Source organism: Aphis gossypii, chromosome 3, assembly GCF_020184175.1.
Source record: "Aphis gossypii isolate Hap1 chromosome 3, ASM2018417v2, whole genome shotgun sequence".
Lineage (NCBI taxonomy): Eukaryota > Metazoa > Arthropoda > Insecta > Hemiptera > Aphididae > Aphis > Aphis gossypii.
Genome location: NC_065532.1, coordinates 22,917,948 through 22,941,872, shown reverse-complemented (window position 1 = coordinate 22,941,872; position 23,925 = coordinate 22,917,948). Strand labels below are relative to the sequence as shown.

The window sequence follows — 23,925 nt, the reverse complement described above, 5'->3', positions numbered from 1 at the left end:
TACGCCGGTATCTTCGTTTTGAATCAGGTTCAACTGTACGATTGCTGAATTGTATTGACGAGTGGATGTATTTTTGGTGTTTTCCGGTTGTCGCCGCTTCGTAGGCTTATGTCTAGATATTTGCCAACAGGTCTCAGGTCTTCGTTCGTAATAGTTGTTGACGGTAGAAGATGAAAAAGAGACTGTCTCTCTTAACTAATTTTACCCATATTTATATTGTCAGCACAAATGGTTTCCGGAATCTAATTTGATTATTGAAAACCACATAAGTCTACTCGCATTTTGTATCTATTGGTACGATTTTCTTTTGTCTTAATGTAGTTGAAACAGTACGCCGGGTGTGTGTGTTTGTTCCGTAACACGGTATCGTTAAATTCAGAAAACTTGAAGTTTAAGTTATTACTCTCTACGTATATATATATATATTTTTTTTTTTTAATGTATATAGTAGTATATAAAATATATTTTATACTTCGTCTACAATTCAAATTTTAAATTTTCGTTATAATATATAATTCAATAAACGAGTCGGTTTTGTTTTTATAGTAAAGTGAAAGAGCATAGCCTCAACAATCGAAAGTACATCTAACGTTAAGCTCCATATGCTTTTCTCTTGAACATATTTTGCAATTATCATTATTCTTGATATACTTGATATAAATCAGTTATGGACCTACAATAAGTATTAAAAGTAAATAATAAGTAGGAAAATAATAAAATATACTTAGATAATTAAGTAATGTGAAAATTGACGATATGTCTTTTTGCTGTTTTTCCACTGATCTACGATAACAGAATCAAAGAAAAAGACGTTCACCGCGTTGAAATTAAGGGTCAATTTTAGAAAGTTTACGGAAAACGGTAGTTTGCAGAAACAGTGCAATCAACTGCTTAAGTATATATATCTATATTATGTAAAAGCGCATGCGTCTTCGACAGGGTTCACATTTTGGGAGTGTACCTACGCTTCTGTTTCTTTTTTTATAGTATATATTATATATATAATAAGCTCCTTAGCTGGGCCGAATGATTTAATGACCATTTTTTTTTTGTGATGGAGTGAGCGATTGTTCGAAGTAGTTGAAGACAATAGAATATATACCTGGCTACAGCTGAAGATTTTAATTTAAAAAAAAATAAAACTGCCAAATATAACACTTTTAGGCGTGTCTATTGTAATTAATTATTTCGTATATCTATATAATATAATATAAACGTGAGCGACGAGGTAAAGGAAGGGCTGGAGTATTTATGAAATTATAACAAATATATATTTATTATCATTCCTTTTTTTTTTATCAAACATTAGTCACCGTTGCGGTAGTTGTATATTATATATTAGTTTTATCCCCAGACCGGACGCTGGAAACATGCCAAAATTTCGGTGCAAACCGCTATTCCGTGCTATTCGCGCATGCAATAATAATATAATAATCGGGATGCCGACTGCCGTGGTTGTTCTATATTTTTTTTTAATTTTCACTTATCCGATTCGATTCATTTAATACAATTATAATATTACGCGTATTTATATTATTAGATATACGCGCGTTCGTACTATCTGCGAATACTTATATGTATACAATAATACCATATATAATACATATACACATTATACAATATACATATACATATTATATTATGATATAAATCACGTCAAGTTCGTAAACGTTTTAGTGTTTTACTATACGTGTTTTTGTTGTATATGAACTATATATAATGGTATAATGGTGGTGGAAAACTGTGGCGAAAATTCGTTTAATTAAAAGTCCATTATATAGATAGAGTTTGTAATTGATTTTTTTTCATTTAAAAGTATTAGTAATTTATTCGACAAAATCTTGTCTATCGTGCACCGTAATCGTGCGCATTCGAATCGTATCGTTATCACTGACGGTATCAAAATAATGACAGCCAGACGCATTTACATTAAATAGGTAGACGATAGTTGTTTGGTTCCAAAGTAAAACACGTATAATAATATTACCTATTCGCATATTCGATAACAATAAAGTGCGAATTTCAGTTGGACAAACGATAAGTGGATAATACGGTAACACGTACATATTGATTGATATATTGTTAATTGAATCAGAAAAATCGTGTATTATACATATACTTGTGTGTGTAATGTATATGTTATGATTCATGGTCATGACCGAGTATAATAAAAACGAGTATTTTAAATAGTCAGTGTGGGTAAAAAAAAAATCGTAATTAACTCCAGAGTGCGGGTTCGCGCTCGTTATTTTTAAAATATCAAACCACTTAATTGGGGTCCACCCCTAAAACGCTGTACATTTTCAATTAAAACGTTATATTATTGCACGCTATATAATATAAAAACATTATATTATTGAAGTTGTAGTACTTATTACATATATTATATACTGTGTATGTATGTAAGCGCGTGGAGATTGGCCACGATGGGATCGTGTTGAAAAACGACATCAATCAATGTGCGTTAAAGGGCTGACGGGGCACCAGTTTAATCACGTTTAATGAACGTCTCCGCCACCGAGGATATGCGCTACGACTTCGATTCCAAACGACCCGTAGACTGTCGTAAATATATTAGGTATATATATATATAGATAAAATATAATATAATACATCTATTATATGCGCGGAAAACGCCATTTTTCTATCAACTCTTCTCTATCCATTAGACCGTTGCGTCGCATAACTTTTTGCCTAAGTATTTATAAACAGAGCGATTCATCAAGTATTTCTCCCCTTTTTTTCTTCGGTGATATAATAACAAAATGCGATTTTCGGCAATTTTAATTATACCTAAAGGCCAAGTGGTTTGTGGTATATAGGTAACCATTGAATCAATTTTATTGCAAAATCATTTTTTATGCGAGGTTTGTTGTCCTCATGGTTGTAGTAAAATATTTTTCTGCTTAAAATTATACTGAAGTACATTGATAAGATTAATAATGAATTAGGCCTTACAATTTTTTTTGATTTCGTAAAACATAGCTGGATGAAGGCATGCTTACAGTAATTTTTGGAAAATCGAAAAAAAATAGGCAAACTTTTAAGCGAGGGCAATAAATCTCTTCGTACCGAAATCAATTTCGCGATAAAATCGAATGAGTCATAGCTTTCGAAAGTATATTACCTATCCCGTTAAAATATCCACAACTTGGTGAAAAAAAAAACAAAACAAAATAGGTTTTTGATTGAATTTGTGAAATTTTCCAATGAAGTTTTAAAGTTAGTGCCCTAGACACTTTATGGGCTGTATGCCCTGCATATTACAAATATATTATACACGCGAAGTACCAATAATATAATATACTAAAATACTGGTAGACTGCAGTTATAGTTTTTAAATAATCTCGTGGAGAACCCATGGATGCAAATAAATGAAATCCAATATGGTCCAATGGATATAATAATAGCCGGAGTGGACTTTCGTTTGGTAATTGTTTTGCTTTCTTTTTTTTTGGAGGGGGGGGAATAATACAGACCGTATCTTTACAGCCCGAGTATTAGCGTCCAACTTGTTCAAAACGTCTTATTCATATAATATAATATAATATTATATAGTATATATGCGCGTTTGAAACGGGAACCTCTAATTTTTTCACGACTGAAACACTTTATCTCGTTTTTCTCACGGTAGGATTGGTCTATTTTACAAGCCCACCGGTGCGATATTAACTCGATTATTACACGCCTTGAACACGAAAACCCGTCGGAGGTTTCTTCTTTTTTTAGAAAAAAAAATCTTTTTCTTATGTGTTTAATTAATTCATTTCCATACCGTGTTAGAATATGCATACATAACTATATATACTAATAATTAGTACTTATATTATAGCATCATATATTATTTTTTCTAAGACGCTCACTCACGAATGGACGATAATAACTTAAAATGACTGCAAACGACGCCCAGCTGTATATACGTACAATGTAATAGTATAATTGGCAATAGTTATATTATATAATATATATTTGGTACAATATGTATATATAATATAAAGTGATGCAGCATTAGGTGATTTGCCACCATCACGCTAACTCACACGTGTAGAAACATAATTTTCCCTCTAGACCTTAGAGGCTTAGAACGTGTTTATACTTGTCACGATTAAATATAATATACACGCCACGTGCAGCGTATACTTTTAAAAATATATAAATGCGTCCACGTACTTAAAAGATTATAATATTATGTGGTATACCGTGGTAGTGCCTGTATTAAATGGTGTCAAATCTATACATTTAACGTGGCACTTTTATTCGTTACCGCTCTATATTTTATGTATTAATTAAATTCTATCATTCATGACTTATATCAAAATCAATAAATATATTACTTAATGGGAATATTTTTTGATTGATAAATTTTTAATTTTACGACAAAAACTTAAAATGTTGTCAGAGGACTATTTGTTTTCTCTCTCTCTATGCTCAACATAGACAAAACGTATTTGCGCAGAATAATTTTTTTTTATGATTTTGATTAATCTTAAAGTGAAATCACCCATTATAAAAACAATAGAGAATAATATTGCTGAGGGTATGACATATTTGGTTTGTCCAAATACTGTCTCAAAACATTTTAAACACCATTTAAATTTACAACATTTATTTTTTATTTTTTAAGAGCTGAATAAAAAATCAAATAACAATAAAATATAAAATTAATGTGTTATACTCTCAAAAATATTATACTCTATAATTTTTGTAATAGGTAATTTTACTCTAAGATTAATCAAAAATAATAATTAAAAAAAAAAATGGGTTTAGGTGAAACAGTTGTATCTATGATGTGTGTGGGTCTGAGAGAGAAAACAAATATTGCACTGACATCCTGTTAAAAACATAATTTAATTGTACATAGTATAATAATATTGATCAATCAATCTTTAAACACGGAATGATTCACCTAACATGATCACCCATTTTTTTACCATAAGTTTATCAACTTATTAAAATTTTGATGTTTGAAATGTTTAAGTGTACCTACTTAAAAGACCGTATTATATTAAAATTCTTGAATATTTTTTTACTTTTTTTACTGATATTATAGTGTTTTAAGATTATTAATTTTACCTAACCTTATAATTTAGTCTAGTCTGGTTATTCTTATTATAAATAATTTTATTTTTAATCATTATTTTCTATTAAAGTAATAATTTTCCTGTGTTGAATTTTTTCATGATCCACCACTTATTCCAAATGACTGAATTCACCACAAAAAATTGGCCATATTAGTTCATAATCATAAATTAAAAAGTATATCTATGCAAATTTTCCCGTGTAATGAGGTACTCTATAACTGAGATTATCGATATGTCATCATATTTTATATTTGTTTATTTTTGCAAAATCATAATGTACATAGTTAGTTTAATCAATACGAATAACAAGTATAATAGTCAATACATTTAATCATAAGTTATTATTATAAGCACTCACAATTTTAAAAGTGCTTTTTAATACAATTTAATACAACACTCACTTGTGTGTCAAGATGTGCAAAACGATATAGGTCTCCAGCATCCGTACATTTTATTCTCTTTAGCATATATTTTTTTTTTCATCGCCTTATCTTTTAACATAATTACTTAAATAAATTTATTTTATATGATAATATACATTAATTTAGTATGACTTTTAGTCTATAATATTATAGTTAAATTATAATCAAAATTAAATAAAAAATAATAACAATAAACAACGTTCTACTTTTTGATTAACAAACTAATTCGATTTAAAAATAATAAATTACAATAGAAAGTCGTTATTATTTTGACCAAAACTTAAGAAATAGTTTTACTTTTAAATAATTATTAAAGTTAATTCAATTTAAATTCTATCAAAGGTGATAAATACTACGAATACTCTTACATAAACATGACTCATGGCATTATAGTATTATAACAATCCTATTATGTATATTATATATATACTAAGTGAAATCTTAGATAAATTTTTGATTTATTTGTTGCAATATTATTTTTAATTTATAAAAATATCCAACGTTTAGACATAAAAATAATTATGCTAATTAGTAATATTTTGTATAAATATGTATATTAATGTCTGATTCCAATAAAATATTTATGAAAAAATATTTATTTTATGCATAATGCATATACTATTCAATAAAATATATTGACTCGAGTTGCATATTATACTAACGTGTATTCTTCCTTCGGATTTATATATATGTATAATAAATAAGTATATGTTGTTTATTTTTTACTTGGACGTATATTATTATATAGTAGTAAATGAGTTTTCGTTCTATTATAAAACGACCACGTTACGGCGGCGTCGTTTTTTCTTTATTTTTTTTATTACACGTCAAAATAGTTGACGACTACACGTCCCTATACTTGCTAGAAAAGTAATGTCAATCGTTTTTTCTATATCCTAGTCGAAAAGTTAAAAAAATAAAATAAAAAAACAACCAACCAACCAACCGACGATGATCTCAGGGACACCCAATATCGTTGCCCCGAGTACCGAAAAACACACGTTTTATGTTAGTTTTTTCTTTTCACCCAACTATCCCATATCGTATCTTGATTTATTGCGTGGCATTATTATATACGCATATAACCCACACACGCAGAAAGACAAAAATGCGTGTATACAATACTTATCTTTTCTCTCTCTCTATCCCGTTCATTACCTATATAATATTATACTTGTCTCGCTTTTTTTTAGTCTGCGTTCGTACTCCTTATCCGTCCAACATACGTGTTACATACACTCACTCTCTCAGTCCTCTTTTTCTCTCTTTGTCCCTCTTGTATATTCCATTATAGCCCTGATATAATTTTCATAAGCATCGTTGTATACCCACTCTGTCTTTAATCTCTTTTTTCTCTATCTTTCTACTGCTGATTCTTTGGCTCTGTCTCTCAACGTATTTCATACCAACTGTAGCACGAACCAAAATATACGCAAACGACAGTCATCCGACTAGAGATATCTGGGAGATATACTCTGTCATCGTGTATAATGCAGGATATTATTATCATATGGGGACTCGCATATGCATAGTCATAGTACGTCCTTTATGTAGGTCCGCATTATATATAACACATAATAGTTATGTATAAATACATGTTAACTGTTAACTGTTAAGTGTGCGTAATATATATGCGTATATTAACCACAACCGGACCTGGAAATAGGCGTCAGAGGTTATAATATAGAAAGGGCGCTCTAGAGAGAAGAAGACGCATCCATAGAGTATTTTTTAAGCATAATATTTATAGTTGTGACTTGTGAAAATTATATTATTAAATTACTTTTACCGGTAGCTTAGATTTAAATTGTACTATTATTAAATTAATTTACATTATTATAACTTTAAAATAAATGTATACACTAATTTTATTATTAGAGATATGACTAATAACACAATGCAATCGATGGCCCATAGAAAACGATCTTAGTTTTTTTTTTTTGTATCCTATGAGTTCATGAAACGAAAACGTTGTCCCGTCACTCGTCGGTTCATGGTGGACATAAAAAATGTATGTATATGTAATTTATGTATATATTATAATACGAGGAACGAAAGAAAAAACTAAATAAAATAAAATAAATTACCATGAAAAAATATACTCTAAGATAACTAGCGTCGTGTTTTTTTATATGTGTGTCTTTATCGTGACTTCATTGTCAATGTCTTTTCGGCGGTCGACAAAAAAGCGCACGCATGTATGTCGATCCTAAATAGGCAATATTAATAAGGTATAATAACTATAATGTACGTCTTTCGGCAGTTTGACTTTTTTTGCTACATTATAATAACCGTCTACGACAATAACAACGTTAACATAGTTTGTCCGAAAAGGTCTTCTTTTAGACATATATGATATATTTAATATTGAAAACATATGGACCTACGTAATTCTCATTATTTTTTTTTTTTTGAAATAATCGTAAGCTTTCTTTACTTATTGCATACACGGAGTGATTAATTTAATATATTGACACTCGTTATTACGAAAAATTCTAACTTTGTATTTTAATCTTCTTGTTAAAAGTTTATGTATGAGCGGATTCCCCAACAAATATAATGGTAGAAAATATTATGAAAGTATAATTATAAGTATATAGTTATTATTTTACAATGGTTTATGTTAATATTTTTCAAAAAATGTTGTATACTATTTGAATTATTGAATGTTTACTATTGAAATACCTCACTGTATCATGATGATGCTTGTGTAGTCTGGTTATCGTATATATTTATTCTCGTATAAAATTAGATAAATTACAATATTCATTTTTCATAGTATTCCTACTACATTGCTTATTAAATTATTACGGCATATTGTACCAAATTTTTGTTATAGTTAATAATTTGTATGTACCTATAAAAAATATTCTATCTGGACTATTAAAAGAGATTTTATTTTATCGTTATTGAATTATTATTATTATTATTATTTTTTTATTTTTACATACGACCACTATTATAATATCAACTATATTTTTTAATATTATAGTTTTATTAACCACGGTATACTCGTATAACAAAAATATTCAATATCTTATTACCAAAAATAGCATTATTGACTATTATCAAAACAAAAAAAAAAAAAATCAATTGTATCAAATATCTAATATGGGTATCAAGTGTCTGTTAGTATATTTATATAGTTTAACATGTAAGTATTGAGTATCTAGTATCTAAAATCAAAGATTAAAATCTGGTGTCGTGTGTAGCTGTATAGGAACTATATTATTGGTACTTTCAGTATTTTCCCTGATGACTACTATTATAATACTTGCAATTCTGTTGACTATGTTCATTTATTACTCATATACTAGATTATTTTTACAATATATTTTATACGCATATAGACTCATTATATCAGTGATACATGACCATGATGTATACCTACGAGTTTTTTCTCTACAATGTCGTGTATTATAGTTATATGTAATTTGTTATCTAAGTTGACTTTTACATACATTTATATTTTTGATCAACAACACCTACTTCTGTAGGTATCGAATATCTCATTAGTAATCGAATGGCGATAAAATTGAATAAATAACATATAACAAATAGAAATACACAGGATAAAACTTACATACTCGTAAGTATATTATTATAACAGAATAAACACGTAGGCAGGTATATAATATTATTGCACGTATATATATAAATATATAAGCTTTGTAAAACACCAATGATAAGTCCATGGTTATTTATAGATCAATCGAAGTCGTCATGTTAATGACCTTAAACTTTGTGTGGGTATCGTCAACAAAACGAATAAAGGATTCTTAAAAATTGAAAACTATACCATCGATGGAGCATTTTAAATTATTATAATAAATATAAAACATGTTTGCTACAGCTAATATTTAAATGTGGGTTCATATTCACTTCGGTTATATAATATAAATATAACCAAAGGTGGACATATTAATGAAAGTTATTAACTCAAGTTAAGTTATTTTAAGTGAACACAAGATAGAAGTTTAAAGGAGACAAATAATAATAAACTAATCAATTAAATTACCTAAATTTAAACTTCATATAAAAATAAAAATATACCTTACTCAGTTTAGAATAATTTAACCTAATTTTTCGTATCGTACGTGGTAACAAAATAATTTTCTATGTATATTTATTTAATATTAGGTATGGTATTATTTTATTAAGAAATATAACGGATATAAGTATAGTATTATATAATTTTTATTTAAAACCACTAATTAATATACAATCTTAATGTAATAAAACTAACATTTTAATTTTTAACACAATGGATTATTTTAAATCAACTGAAAAAAGCTAAGTTAATTTAACAGTCAATAAAATTATTTAAGTTCTTAAGTTAATTAGAAAATACTAACTAAGTAGATAAGTAAAAAATTTAAATAAAAAACCTTTTCAACTTAACCTAAACTTGTTAACTAGTTAATGCCTACCTTTGAATATAACTACTAAACTACAACAAACAGTATGTTATGTATGTTTATTTATACAAGTCAAATGTTTACACAAAGTTTTCATAAGGTCAGTGATGAGGATCAAATATTTAGCCCACCTGAGGCTATGTGTATACATACACACTGTAACTCTTTTATTTTACTTTTGTATGTATTATAAGCGTATACCATAAAGGTAATAATTAGGAACATATTAAAATCGTTTCTATTTAAGTCCATCGATAGTATTAAAAATTATTTGCCTATTATTTTTCGATTTTCCCGTGTGAATATAGATAACAACTTGACCATTTTCTGATACCAAATAACCGTATACCTATTCCAGTGTTAATAATTCATAACGTTTTAATGCAAATTGATTCTTAATTTGTTTAGGATATGATATATTATGATCATGTGTGAAAACAAAACTCCGAAATAATTAATCGTACATAATACTATAATGAATGAGTTTTTGAAAATTGCTTTAATTTACGCAATCATATGATTTATTAAACTAAATGTTTATTGCATAAATCATGCAATCAATTTTTTCAAAAATGTGATTTGTTATTTCAGTAATAATAAAAATGTCTAACATTTAAGAGTCTTAGACCTTTCATATATTTTTTCATAACAATGTAATTGCATACAGATTTATTTTATACGTGAACACTACTTTATATGATAACATTTATTATATTACTTAAGCAGTATTCTGTACCTACATCTTCTTTTAATAAAAGTGATATTATACTATTTTATTTGAATAAAAGTTGAATTCTAGAGCAAGGGATGCATCTGTGAAAAAAAGTATAAAACTTGTGTATTAATAACAAATAAAATAACTGACAATTCAATTCGATACTTATTAACAATGATTTAAAATCAATACGATGTTAATAAGATTTTTAATAAAAAAAGTACAAAGGCCAAAGGCGTTCAAACCCATTTTCCATTCTGTTATTTTACTACAGCGATATTTTTTTTTCAAGATTAAATTATAGGAATGCTAAATTAAAACTCTTAACAAAAATGTTTAGTATTAAAGGGATATAATGCTTTTCTTTTGACGACGGTCCAATGATAGTTTTTAAATACGAGTACAAAATTTTCTCGTTCATTTTGTTGTATCTCTCAGTAAGTGAAAATAACCAAATCCTTTTAATATTATATAACGCTGTTTAAGTTAAAAATTCCATTCCAAAAAAAAAAAAAAATATATATTCAAAACAATATATATGGTTTAGAAGCATCAGTGTTGACGAACTTAATTTCGAATTTAGCAGTTTGGAATTGCTAATAGGGTAGTGTACACTGTACGATCATTACGTTATACCCGTAGTTACAATATTAATAATCATTAGAGTCGATGATTCTCAATAATAAACCTAAATTTAAAAATAATTAAAATGTGGAAAGTATCGAACTAACAAAGTAAGAAATGTTTAATATGAATTTAAAATTACGAGTTGTATTTTGTAGCTTTATCGAGATGTTGGACATTTTGTTTTATCATCAAATTTTACTTTTTTTAAAAAAAAAAATTAGTTGACTGTAACAATAAGATACCATACGCGTTTGATATTATAAATGAACTATATAATGATAAAGTCTAAGTCTATGTATGGCAAATAACCAAAAATTATGTTAGGTACACTGTATATGCTATAGTACGTATAATTTATGATTTCAACTATTTTAACACTGATTTTTGTTAATTTTTTTATGAATATTAAAAATGAATATACAATATAAGCTACTTATTAACAATGTCATAAAATTAATAATACTAACCGTTCGTATAACCTCAAAAGTTGCGTTCAAGTACTAATTTCTAATAGCGGGAAATTTAAAAAAAAAAACATAACCTAACCTGTTCCATAACATAATTTTAAATTCTTTATATCATTATCATAACTTTTTGTGAAGATAAAATATTTTTAACTTTCTATGATAATCGAAATTTTTTCTTAAAATTTAAGAAATAATTATTATAATTCCTTGTATTTGTTTAAATGTCACTTGGTTTCTGATAAAATATGGGAACATAATGTAGGTTTACGGTCAGTAAAAGCCGCATCTAATGGTATATGGTGTAGTTATAAGCGTTATGGAGAATTGGAGCGGGATTAAGAGTCCTTCATAAATATGATGAACTAATTACCTATTTCACACAATGACGTGGAGCTAAGTTTGAAAAATCATAGACATTTGGCGGAAACTTTTTGTCCCAGCGCGAGTATTGAGTAATAACCCTAAATTTAAAACGTCACTGAGCGGAATAAATTCAATGACAAATCTTCCAATTTTGAGATCACTCACTGTAACAGGGTGTATCGACGATTGTGCGGTGAGGCATTTGGGAAGAAAGTGAGCCTGTTGGGATTATTCCCGTCCATTATTTAGTGTTGCTACCATGTCCTACGTCCAATTTATTGCGGATAAAACATTGTTCGGCAAAGAGCGATCACCGCAGTTTATATTATTAGTAATTAAAGTCAATGTGTACTATCAACTCAAATATATATATGTATATACAGTGCCGGATCTAGTATATTTTTTACCCGGGGTAAAGTATAAAATTAACACCCTCCCCCTTTGTTATGCCCACAATTTGGCGCCCTCCGACCAAAATGTTCGGGGTAAGTGCCCTGGTTTGCCCCCCCCCCTATATCCGGCCCTGTATATATATATAATATACATAGAAGGTGATTCCTTTATCAAACAACATACATTATTTCAAAATCTAATAACTTTTTTAAAATATATTTCTTTTACATAGTAATTGTTAATCGAAATTAAACAATATTTTTATTGTTATAATTCATTAATGTTTTATTTTTTTAATGACAACCTACATTTTTAATTTTATACTCTAAACCAGAATATTTTTCATAGTCGTATTTCAATGGACGGAGTAATAAACTAACATTTTGAAAGATATTCCCGTACAATATAACTCCACTCGCCTAAATTTTAAATACTTTTAAGTTATGACTCATAAACTACTTGTCAGAATTTCGATTTTTATGTATCGAAATATCTAAAAAAATATAATTTTTTAAAAAATGTTGATTTATTTTGACCGGAAATTATTATATAAAATTAATAGATTAAAAAAAGTTAATAAATTTTGAAATAATGAGCGATGTTCGATAAAACAATCACCCAGTTAATATATATGCATTTATTATAACATATGATATTATTATACGCATCACACGTTGAATTTCATTCGAAATAAGACGAATTCACGCATTTTATGTATTATTAATCAACTGCTTTAAATGAAAAAGGACCATAATATTACCTAAAAACTAAATTTTTTATTATTATCTTCTTTAGGGTGAATTTTTGGGTGCACGTGGTAGGGACTAACACATCGCTTAAACCTAAAATTTAAAATTAAATATCACTTTTACCATTGAAGTTGGATATTCTGCAGTTGTGTTTAAAGTTTTTTTTTTAACACTACAATAAGTATGCATTGCTAAATAATATTGTATAATTTCTGAATTTTTTCGTGAAAAATGTATCCATGTATAATAGACGTCTAATGAAATTATTTGTACTTTTGAGTATATTGTCAAACTAATTTATATGAAAGAATATAGTACATCAAAATAATTTATTCTATTTTTGATAACAGGCATAAAATATTTATTTAGTGCAACTGATTATTTTTAAGTGAAATTGTGTGAACTCGTGATGTATCTAGATAAATTAGCATTTTAAGATAATACTATAATTTTAATAAAATACGATTTAATCCTACATTTAAAATTTATAGAAAACTAAATTTCTAATAATTATATGAATATATGGGCACCTAAACCGTTACATTTAATGAATTGAATATTTACAATGAGTGACAATTTAAACTTGTTATAAATAATATACTCGTATAAAATTACGATTTATGAAGAAACTAGTTTTGTTTATATCTACTTTTTTCTGGCGTTAAAATATGTATAACTTGTTCATATGGAATAATTGTATACTATCTATATTATTCATATTTTATAATATATTTTAATTTACCTAAATCTGATAAATTAAAACAAATTTAATATTGTGTATGGTATTATTACTTATTAATTATTATTATTTAAGTAAACAGTTTGAAGAATTGTAGTGTAATCGAATATAATATAAATCGTTAACATTTTATAAAATTATCACTATTCACAGATAATTTATAAAGCAAACAAAAATCATATACATGAAAATATATTATAAAGGATTTAAAATCATATTTACTAATAATACATATAATCATTTCTTGAAATTCTAAGTGTACTATAATATTTTTTTTGGATTCCAAAGAAAAATATGTTTTTATAATGAAAGCCGTTAAAAATGTCAGCGAATGAATTACGATGTTTCATTTTTAAAGCAATTTGAACGGATACTTGGACTGATGTCAAAACTATAACTTTTTCGATGCCATACGTTCAAGATCTGAATTTGTTTTTTCTTTGACACATTAAAATATAATTACTATATGCTATTTTATACAAAAAATACTTAAAAAATAAACTCGATTAATATTTATAAAGTGTATTTATAGTAGAAATCACTTAGTAAATAACTTTGTTGAATATATTAAGACCAACCACTTATAATAATCTATGTTTAAGTCCCGGCGAAAATTCAACATGAATTATTACAGATTAAACATTATGTTCATGTCTAATATGACACATGAGCACGGTCAGATAATTTGAATATTCTTTGTCCCTTGATCGTTGAATTATATAACGATGTTTTTACAATATTTGGAGATTGACTAAATTATTAAAAACAAATTTCACAATAAATAATAAACTTAACATACACGAGACACGCAATAGTTTTAGATTAAATGACGTCAATACTTAATTATGTTTTACATGACCGATGTTTATGTATACCTAATTATTATATAAATCTTAATCATGCAAGAAGTTATATTGACCAATTGATAATGAAAGTCGAACTCAATACCTAATCCGATTAACCAGCAGCGTTAATCGCAGTCATAATACGTTTAAAAGGGCCTTACAAATACATTAGTCATCGCACCATCGTGGTACTTAACTTCACGGCTAATACAATATGTTAATAGCATGTATTAACATATTGTATTAAAATTGTTTTTAAATATACATATCTATTCGTGAAATCATAATTGAAGCATTATAATTATTTATATATATATCGAGTTAGTTCACCTATGTATATTGTATATTATAGGTAGGTATACGTATATATTTTACATATATTATTGCTATTAATAAAGTCAATAAACATTTCTGATTCACTAGTCGACTACTGCAGTTGCATATATTATTATAATTTCATAAAATGCGTTTTGTTCGTTTGTAAACGCTTAAATATATTATAAAATCATACGTTCTCTTATTTTAAATTATCAATGCCATAAATTATATTATCATTGCAAAAATCGAATATGGGGTACGTCCCGTAGAAATTGATGACAGTACGTTTCACATACGTCCGCGGTATTATATACTCACGTAGCAACCTCGCCTATCCAACTGGATTGGAATGAATCGCGTATTCCTTGAAAAAAAAAGTGGCACGAAAAACACGATCATTATATTAAATACGAATACCAGGAAAACACAATTTATCTCAATTCATGTCAAGTAAAATGAATGACTTATTATGTATGCCATTCAAGTTTATTTTTGTACACGTGCATATCAAAACTAAACAATTACTATTCTTTAACATCCTAGTTTACTATAATATTGTACTTCACAATATGATTTGGTGCAAGTTGAAAATAATTAATACAAAAATCGTATGATTAAATGTTGACCAAATCTAACTCAGCCGTGTAAAACAAATTAATGATTATATTGTATCCTACAAAAAAAGTTGGAGTTAAAATAATTGTAACCACACACAAATCAGTACAAAAAAGTATTCTTAACACTATAATATGCGTATAGTAGCTATATACTTCATACATATATAATACATACTATACACTATACACCTAGTACCTGTATTTAATACTTAAATTCCAAACGGATTATTTAATTATTACAAAAAATGTGCACATTTTATATGTATTTTAACGCCCTAACGGATATACCTCTGTAGCTCTAAGAGTATACAATAAAAAGTTTATCTTAGCTCCACAAATACTTTTAGTTATTATTTGACGATTCATCCATAAAATATTATAAAATTATATTCGCGATCAATTCACATGTGATCAATTGATTGAAACCAATCCACTGGATAACCTTTAATACATCCTAATATAAGTATTTTAGGTGTTTAGGTACAATTATTACTCTAAAGCTCATTTCTTAGTGATATGCTTATTTTTTAATTTTTTTTTGGAAGGGTAAATATGAATTCTTCAATGACTATTTTAAGATTTTCTTATTACAAAAACTTTATATGTATATTTTATTTATAATAACATGACGGTGGTGACCTTCCTCCTGCTACCGTGTGATCTTGCTTCAGACTCACTGACAATATAACAATGGTCGACATAGCTTAAAAAATAAAGGTCGTTTTCCCTGAGCAGACTGGCTTGTCCTATATCATGGCTCTGAATTACGGCCATAACAGCCGACCTAAGTTTACGCTTCGAAATGGTTTTTATTGATTTTTCAGTTACATCCGTTCAACTAACGCAGCTATTTAACCGATGTTTCGATAAAAAATAAATTAATAAGTAATATTATGATATCGCGGCGGCGTCTTGTATAGGCTATTTAGCTACACCGCTGTTGTGGAATCAAATTTTCTAAGCTGAATACGTCACAATAATAAAATATTATGTATTCTTATAATAATACGGCACAGCCATTATCATTATCGTTAAATTACGCAAATTGGCCTGACGATTTTAGTTTCAATAACAACTGTTTTCATCACATTACCATGGTTAATATGATTATTATCATTTCCCAGAAATATTCACTAACACAATATTATGGATTCAAATAATAGCTTTTTTTTTGGTCCTTTCTGTTTTTTTTTTTTTTTTTTTGTATCTTTACGATTTCTTTATCGTAAATATGTACTTTAAAATGTTCATGTTCATGTGGTACATCGTTTCGTCGTCCTCGAGACTGATCGTTATCAACAATTATAATTATTATTACCCTTTCCCGTCACCAACCACCGAAATGGACGCTGAGACCACGACACAAGACGATGTCATAAGCCTAACCACAACGTCCACTGCGAAAAACAATTGTCAATCGCTGCCGGAGGCCACCACGTGTCGTCCACAACGACCGATATTCACGATCCGATGTCCTATAGTGCTTCAGTGGCCATTCCGGAAATCGCCGTCTTCATCGTGTTCGCCGCCAACGCCTTCGCCGTTTCCAACACCACCATCACCGTCGTCGTCAACGGTATCTCTGCCGCAAACACCTCTGTCGTCAACACTTCTGCCGTCAACACTTCCATCGTCATCACTTCCATCGTCAATATTTCCGTCGCCACCTTATCCGCTGTCACCATACCCTTCGTTGATTACCTCACACACGACGACACTACCTCCTTGCACTACGACCGCGAACTGTCCACCGTCATTGGCTACCACTGACGATGAGCTATTGTACGAGTTACTGTGGATATCATCTGCAACCGCAACACCGCCCCCAGTTAGGATTTGGACGGTAACCGCCTCGACTAGTAGCCGTCTAACAACGTATTCCGCCACATGTCGGTCGTCTGTTGATCGTATACAACCTACCATGTTTGCGCCTAAGGTTGCTCGTAAACGGCGTCGTGTTAATAAAGTTTTAAGATTTTAAGTTTTTATTTTTTCGTATTAGGATTTTCCATAAATGTTAGTATTAAAAGTCGTGAATAACGTGAAATTGTTCTCTAAATTATTCTAAATTTTCTCGGAATGTTATCTTTTGAAAACACAGTATTAGGAGATTTGAAAATAAGCCTTACATTTTACAATAAAGTAACAGAAAAGTTCAAAACGATAGAAAAATTAATTTTATTTATAAGTGAAAAAAAAAACGTTAAGTTGCTAATAGTTACTTACTAACTCTCGATTAATTATGGAAGTATCGTTTTATCGTTTAAACTATAAAGTATTAAAGGAAAGTATTATTATAAAATATATATATATATATATATTGTATTATTATTTAATCATCATAATTAATCTGATAGAATTCATTAATAAACTGTTAAAACTGTTAGTAAAACATTTTTTCAACATTTAATCTTGGTATAAAAATGTGTAATACTATATAATATATTATGGGTATTTGAGCGTGTCCATATTTTGCAGTTAGCCTCTGCTGATGAATATAAGTATGTATCTTATGTATTTATAAAATAAAAGTTTATTGATTATGATAATTATTCAATATGAAACAAAAAAATAATTACGTTTTTAAAAATATCGAAATAATATTATATTACATTATATAAAAACGTAGATATCCTTTTTAAGACAACCGGTCACCCATGTACATTTTTACGATATAAAATACTAATGTTTTTTTAAAGAAGTTACCAATATAAAAAAAAATATCTTTCAAAAAAAAACCTGATTAATTGTTTTAAATTAAATACTCATACAAAAATAAATGAGGAGATGCATAAGTCGCATTGTCATTTAATGTAATAAATATTAAACTTTATGTCTTCCTTTTTGGCCGGGAATGTGCCGCTTATCTAGCTTTGTTTAGATTACGATTTGTTAAGATTTGATTTTTCACTATTGATTATTGGTTTACAGCCATAATTATTTCGACCAAACAATTTTGTCGACAATGGTTGCAATTGTATAGCACGTTAAATTATACCTACCTAATAGTGAACTAAAAACAGTAAGTTGTTATACATTTTTTTGACTATAATAAACGTTCAAGTTTACATTTTTCGTAAAATATTTTTACGTATTATACTTCGAAGATTTAAGTATTATCCATACATATTATATTTTGTTAAACATTTTATTGATGTGGCGTATTTTTCAATATTCTTCTTATACAATGTATAACCTATCTCACGTGAAAAGCTATGGACTATTAAACATAAAACAATTGATCGTGAGCAATAAATACTGATTGGCTCATAATTGTAATGGTTTTTTCTGTGCATCACTGCATCATTTCAACATCATCCGCAGGATCATAGACCATAGTTTAAAAACGAATTATAGAGCGAGTTTATACTTTTCATAAAATAGTAATGCAATAATACATTTTCAAAGAATTTATCTGATTTTTTTTACTAGTTTTTTCTTTTTTGAAGTGTACAACGTATGACAATATTGAAATATAATTTTTCACAAAACACATAATAATATTTGCTATTTTCTTGTATATATATATATATATATATTAACTAACATAATACATTTTTAAGAGTGTATAATAGGAATAATTCCTCATAACATTAAAAACATTACATGCGACATGTATAATAAAAGTTTGAATATATATTAAAATACTAAAAATACCCACATACCTACGATTAGATTCTATAAATACCAATTTTGTTACAACATTTGATTCAAATCATATAGAAACAATCACTTATTCTCTTTACAAAAAGTTTCTTTTATATTTGCTGATAACATGCTTTTATCTAATCTGACTTTTGAGGAATCAGTTTATGAGGCGACAGACACCACTTTATGTATTGCGTTATAAATATATAATAGTTTTTTTTCTGTTTAAAAATTAAAACAGTTAAATATCTATAAAATCATATTTTTGATTAAAATTTATATTTGGATATATCTAAGTTGTGGTAATATGGCATTTATCCATAAACAATAAAAAATATGTACATCACGGGGTGCCTATGAAACACCGAGAAAGATTATTGAAAAAATGTTTAATTAAAGAAAACCAATAAATAAATATGGAGTAAAATAAATAATAATACGTCATCGATTATTGTTCTATATCGAAATGTAGTTTCAGTTTGCTTATTTTTGATTTTCAAATCAAACTTTTGTTCATGGAATATTGTCAAACAAATTGAATCGTTTGTCATAAAACTAACATTAAAATCTCCTACTGACATCATTGGGATTCCCTCGAAAATCCTTAAACCTTCGCACTCATATAATATGAGTAACCGACGATATAAACATTTTAAAAATGTTGTGACTTTTTGATTAGTGAGGGGCAACAGAAAATGACAGCATACGAGTCGGTCTTACCTCCCAAAGCGATCCGATAGATGTTTCGCATCAAAAACGTTTTTCGATAATACGGATAATACGAAGAGTAAAACTCAAGTTCCGACCCAAATAATATTTAACTTAAAAATCAGTGATAATTCTTCGAAACAAGCCCCGACCAGACTTATCGTGAAACGTCTGGCGAGGGGCATCGTCGCCGACGAAAGACATCGGTGGGTGGTAATATAATATGACCACCCGACGGTTTTATGCCGTCCAACAGACCGCGAGTCATTCGCGGCGGCGGCGCTCGACGGGCCTTGCACGGCGGCAGGTCATGCAAGGCGGCGGCGTCCGACGGGTCATGCACGGCGGTGGAGTCCGACGGGTCATGCACGGCGGTGGCGTCGGACGGCCCATGCACGGCTGCGGCCGCGGCGTCGGACGGGCCACGCACGGCGGCGGCGTCAGGCTGCAGGCCGTGCACGGCGGCGGAGTGCCACCGGAAATCGTGCACGGCGGTGGCGTCCGACTGCACGTCGTGCACGGCTGTGGCGTCCGACGGGTCATGCACGGCGGCGGCGTCAGACCGGACGTGCACTGCGACAGTTTCCCGCGGCGGCAAGTGCACTGCGGTACGCATCGTCTTGGCGGCTGTGGACAGCGAGTCCGCGGCGGCGGCGGCGGATATCGGATGGCCAGTGGACAGCGGGTGGTCGGAAAACAGTGGCACGGCCGGCGGCGCGGCGACGATCGACGGTCGGCGGCCGACATTCCGCCGTGAACGGGCCCGTTCGTATTGCCCCTGCACGTCACGGCCCTGCAATAGGGCGTAACGTATTTGGCCGTCGACGTATCGCGGCGCATGTAATCCCACATGACTATCTCGCCCGACGACATTGACGCGACGCATAGGCATAGAAACAGCGATATTATCGTTACCAAATACGACTTCATCGGAAACGTGCGAAACCGATGTTGGCGTGTCCGGCCGCCGGAAGGTCGGTACCTAAATACAATATGAAATACCTACTGTACATCGACAGTTATCGCGTTCACATATTATAATATTATCATAATTATTATAATATTGTATTGACGACTCTGTTGTCCGCGAAACTGTAAAACGGCCAATACAATATTTTAATTATGGAAATAATATATTTTTCATAGTTATTTACTACGGGTTTTATATTTATGCACTTGAACGGTTTAAGTCCTAAGGAGATGTAATAAAACAAACATTCAATTGTGCACCGAGTACATAAAACAAATATATTCGTAGAAAAAAAATAAGGAAAAAATATAATTAATCAATTTTTACCTTGTGGATTTACGTGTTTTTATACTGAAAAGTACATTATCAAGTTTATTAGACTCATTCATATACTATAAAATATAAATATAATAATTATTACCTATATACTCTTCATATTATCCACAATTTAATGTTAATAGTATTATATAGTAAAATAAAATATTTAATATTAGAGCTACAAATAAATTATATTGTTAGTGATGAATTCATGTGGCATATATTATAATTGAATAATTAATTAATATTCATATTTTATCGTAAAACTTGGGCTACAAATCTTAATACTATAAGATGAGCTATTAAAATTAAAAAAATTTCTTAATTTACACAAATACTCATTAAACCGTCTCGTCTGTTATCGATTTGACGTTATCAACTTATCTGTTGAACAATATTTCACCATATTTGATTCTATAGAACAGTAGTTCTTCGTGGTTTCGTTTTGTATATTCGGTGACGAAAAATACACTATTCTGTAATGTTTCTGGTGCTAGATATTTTTATGAAAGTAACCTTAAAATAAGTACTACATAATAATAATAATAAAAAACTTAAATTTCCAACAAACGAGATAACAGCCAGTTCACTTTTCGGCAGAACACAAAAAATATATTATAACAACTATATATTATTACCTAAACATATTTTAAATACGTTTTTGTCTTTTTGATCGTGGTAGGGTATTCGAATCGCACTGTGCAACTTATTTTTTATAACAGTCATATTTTAATTTGTAAGAAACTGTAGGTAGTGGTCGAATCATATAAGAAGAAGACTATCGCGTCTCTTCCAAATAATGACTAAAATATTGAGAAACTAATGGTTTTTATAAAAACACGTCTCGCCAACATAAGTCTTTATATATTATTATTATTATTATTGAACGTGTGTGTATATATATTATAAGAGATCCATTAAGTCTAAACATTTATCACTGGCCCATTATCGTTCGTATACGACCCCTCTAAATCATAAGTCAAACTATGATTGTTTATGAGATACAATACAGTATGACATTTTATCGTTTCGATATTGTAATAATAATATTATAAATGTCGCGCGTGTATTTTTTTTATTATTATTGTGAAGCTATAAACTGATTAATATTATTATTTCGCGTGTAATGATAATCACTAGTTGTTGTTTAAAAAAAATATCAAAATGATTAAATCTATCTCGATAACATAATACGCAGTAAGTGAATAAAAAAAGAAAAGAAACAGAAAAACAAAATAAATAATTTCCTCCATACATTGCAATAGTAAAAAATAATAATAATTAGGTGGGTATGCGGTGCGCACAATAATTTTTGTTACCGCGATTTGTGCATTTTACGCCGCGGCTTTATGTCGAACGAACACGCATACTGTTTTTCGATTAATACAGTTATATTAGGTATGTATAGGTACACAACATTGTAAACGTGGCGAATTACTGTATTTTTTCTTCTTTGTTTTGTTCGTAACTTGTAAACACATCGATCACCTTTAGATTTTACAAAAATATGCAGATTGATTTGCCAAGCATGTTCACCTCCATTTTTTTATTTAATAATTTATTTATTCAAATTATAACTTAAGGAAGCTTTAAATACAGTTAAATACCAGCATATTCTCATTTTTTTAAGATTGTGAATAACTATTTTATTAAAGAAATAAAAGAAGTGAGCATATTTGGTGAATCATTCTGCATATAAATATAATTTTTTCGTTTCAAAAAAATGGGTCGCCGCACACAATTTATTATTCATTCTACGAAAAATCACAATATTGTACTCCGGAATAACTCGGCGGTGGCAACGACGATGATGACGATTTTCCCGAGAAATTTGCCACCAGGCCAAATTTATTTCCATACTATTATAATTTATAATGTTTCGCTTCCTGTCAGTAGTTGCAACTATCTCTCTCTCGTATTCCCTTATACGTTCACGCTCAAATAATACTTTCAAAGTAGGTAACATTATCGTATAATATGTGTTGACGAAATCGGTCGGTATTGGTTTCTCAGTGGATCCGAGATGAACGACAATTCAACGACAGTGTCTTGAAAGAGTGGAATTACGTACTTTGACAAATGAAACTCCTGTCAGATGGCATTTGCAGTTCACTTGCACATGGTACAATATATTATATTATGTGTATATATGTTACGAGCTGTATCTTTCGCGTGAGTACAAATTATATAGGATAGATGTATGAAACTAGACGGTTTAATGAAAATCGAAGACGGAGCTGCATCTAAAATATATAATTTACTCTTGTCGCCATGGCGCCATCACTGGTTGTAGTAATTGGATTAATTTCTTACAACGGAACACTACAGAGTGTGATCATGAATATCTATATGAAAAACTCACTTAATAATATTTTAGTAGCACCTATGTGTTGTATCCATTATAATTTTAACATAAATAGGCAATATTTTTTTTTAGGTAGATAGAGGGAGGAGAATTATTTTTCTTAAAGTACATGTATGAAGTATATGATATGCATGATGTATCTGATCCAAAAATGTATTTATC

At 29.3% G+C, this 23,925-nt stretch overlaps 2 protein-coding genes across 9 annotated transcripts in view; both read left to right on the top strand.

Moving 5' to 3' along the window:
- Positions 1-23,925, top strand: part of LOC114132314 (cardioacceleratory peptide receptor) — a 202,331-nt gene that overhangs the window by 107,083 nt on the left and 71,323 nt on the right. The gene's annotated exons all lie outside the window — the stretch shown is intronic.
- On the top strand, positions 16,998-17,735 carry LOC114132305 (uncharacterized). Its single transcript, XM_027997713.2, has one exon. It carries the CDS (start codon positions 16,998-17,000, stop codon positions 17,733-17,735), a length of 738 nt encoding a protein of 245 aa, XP_027853514.2.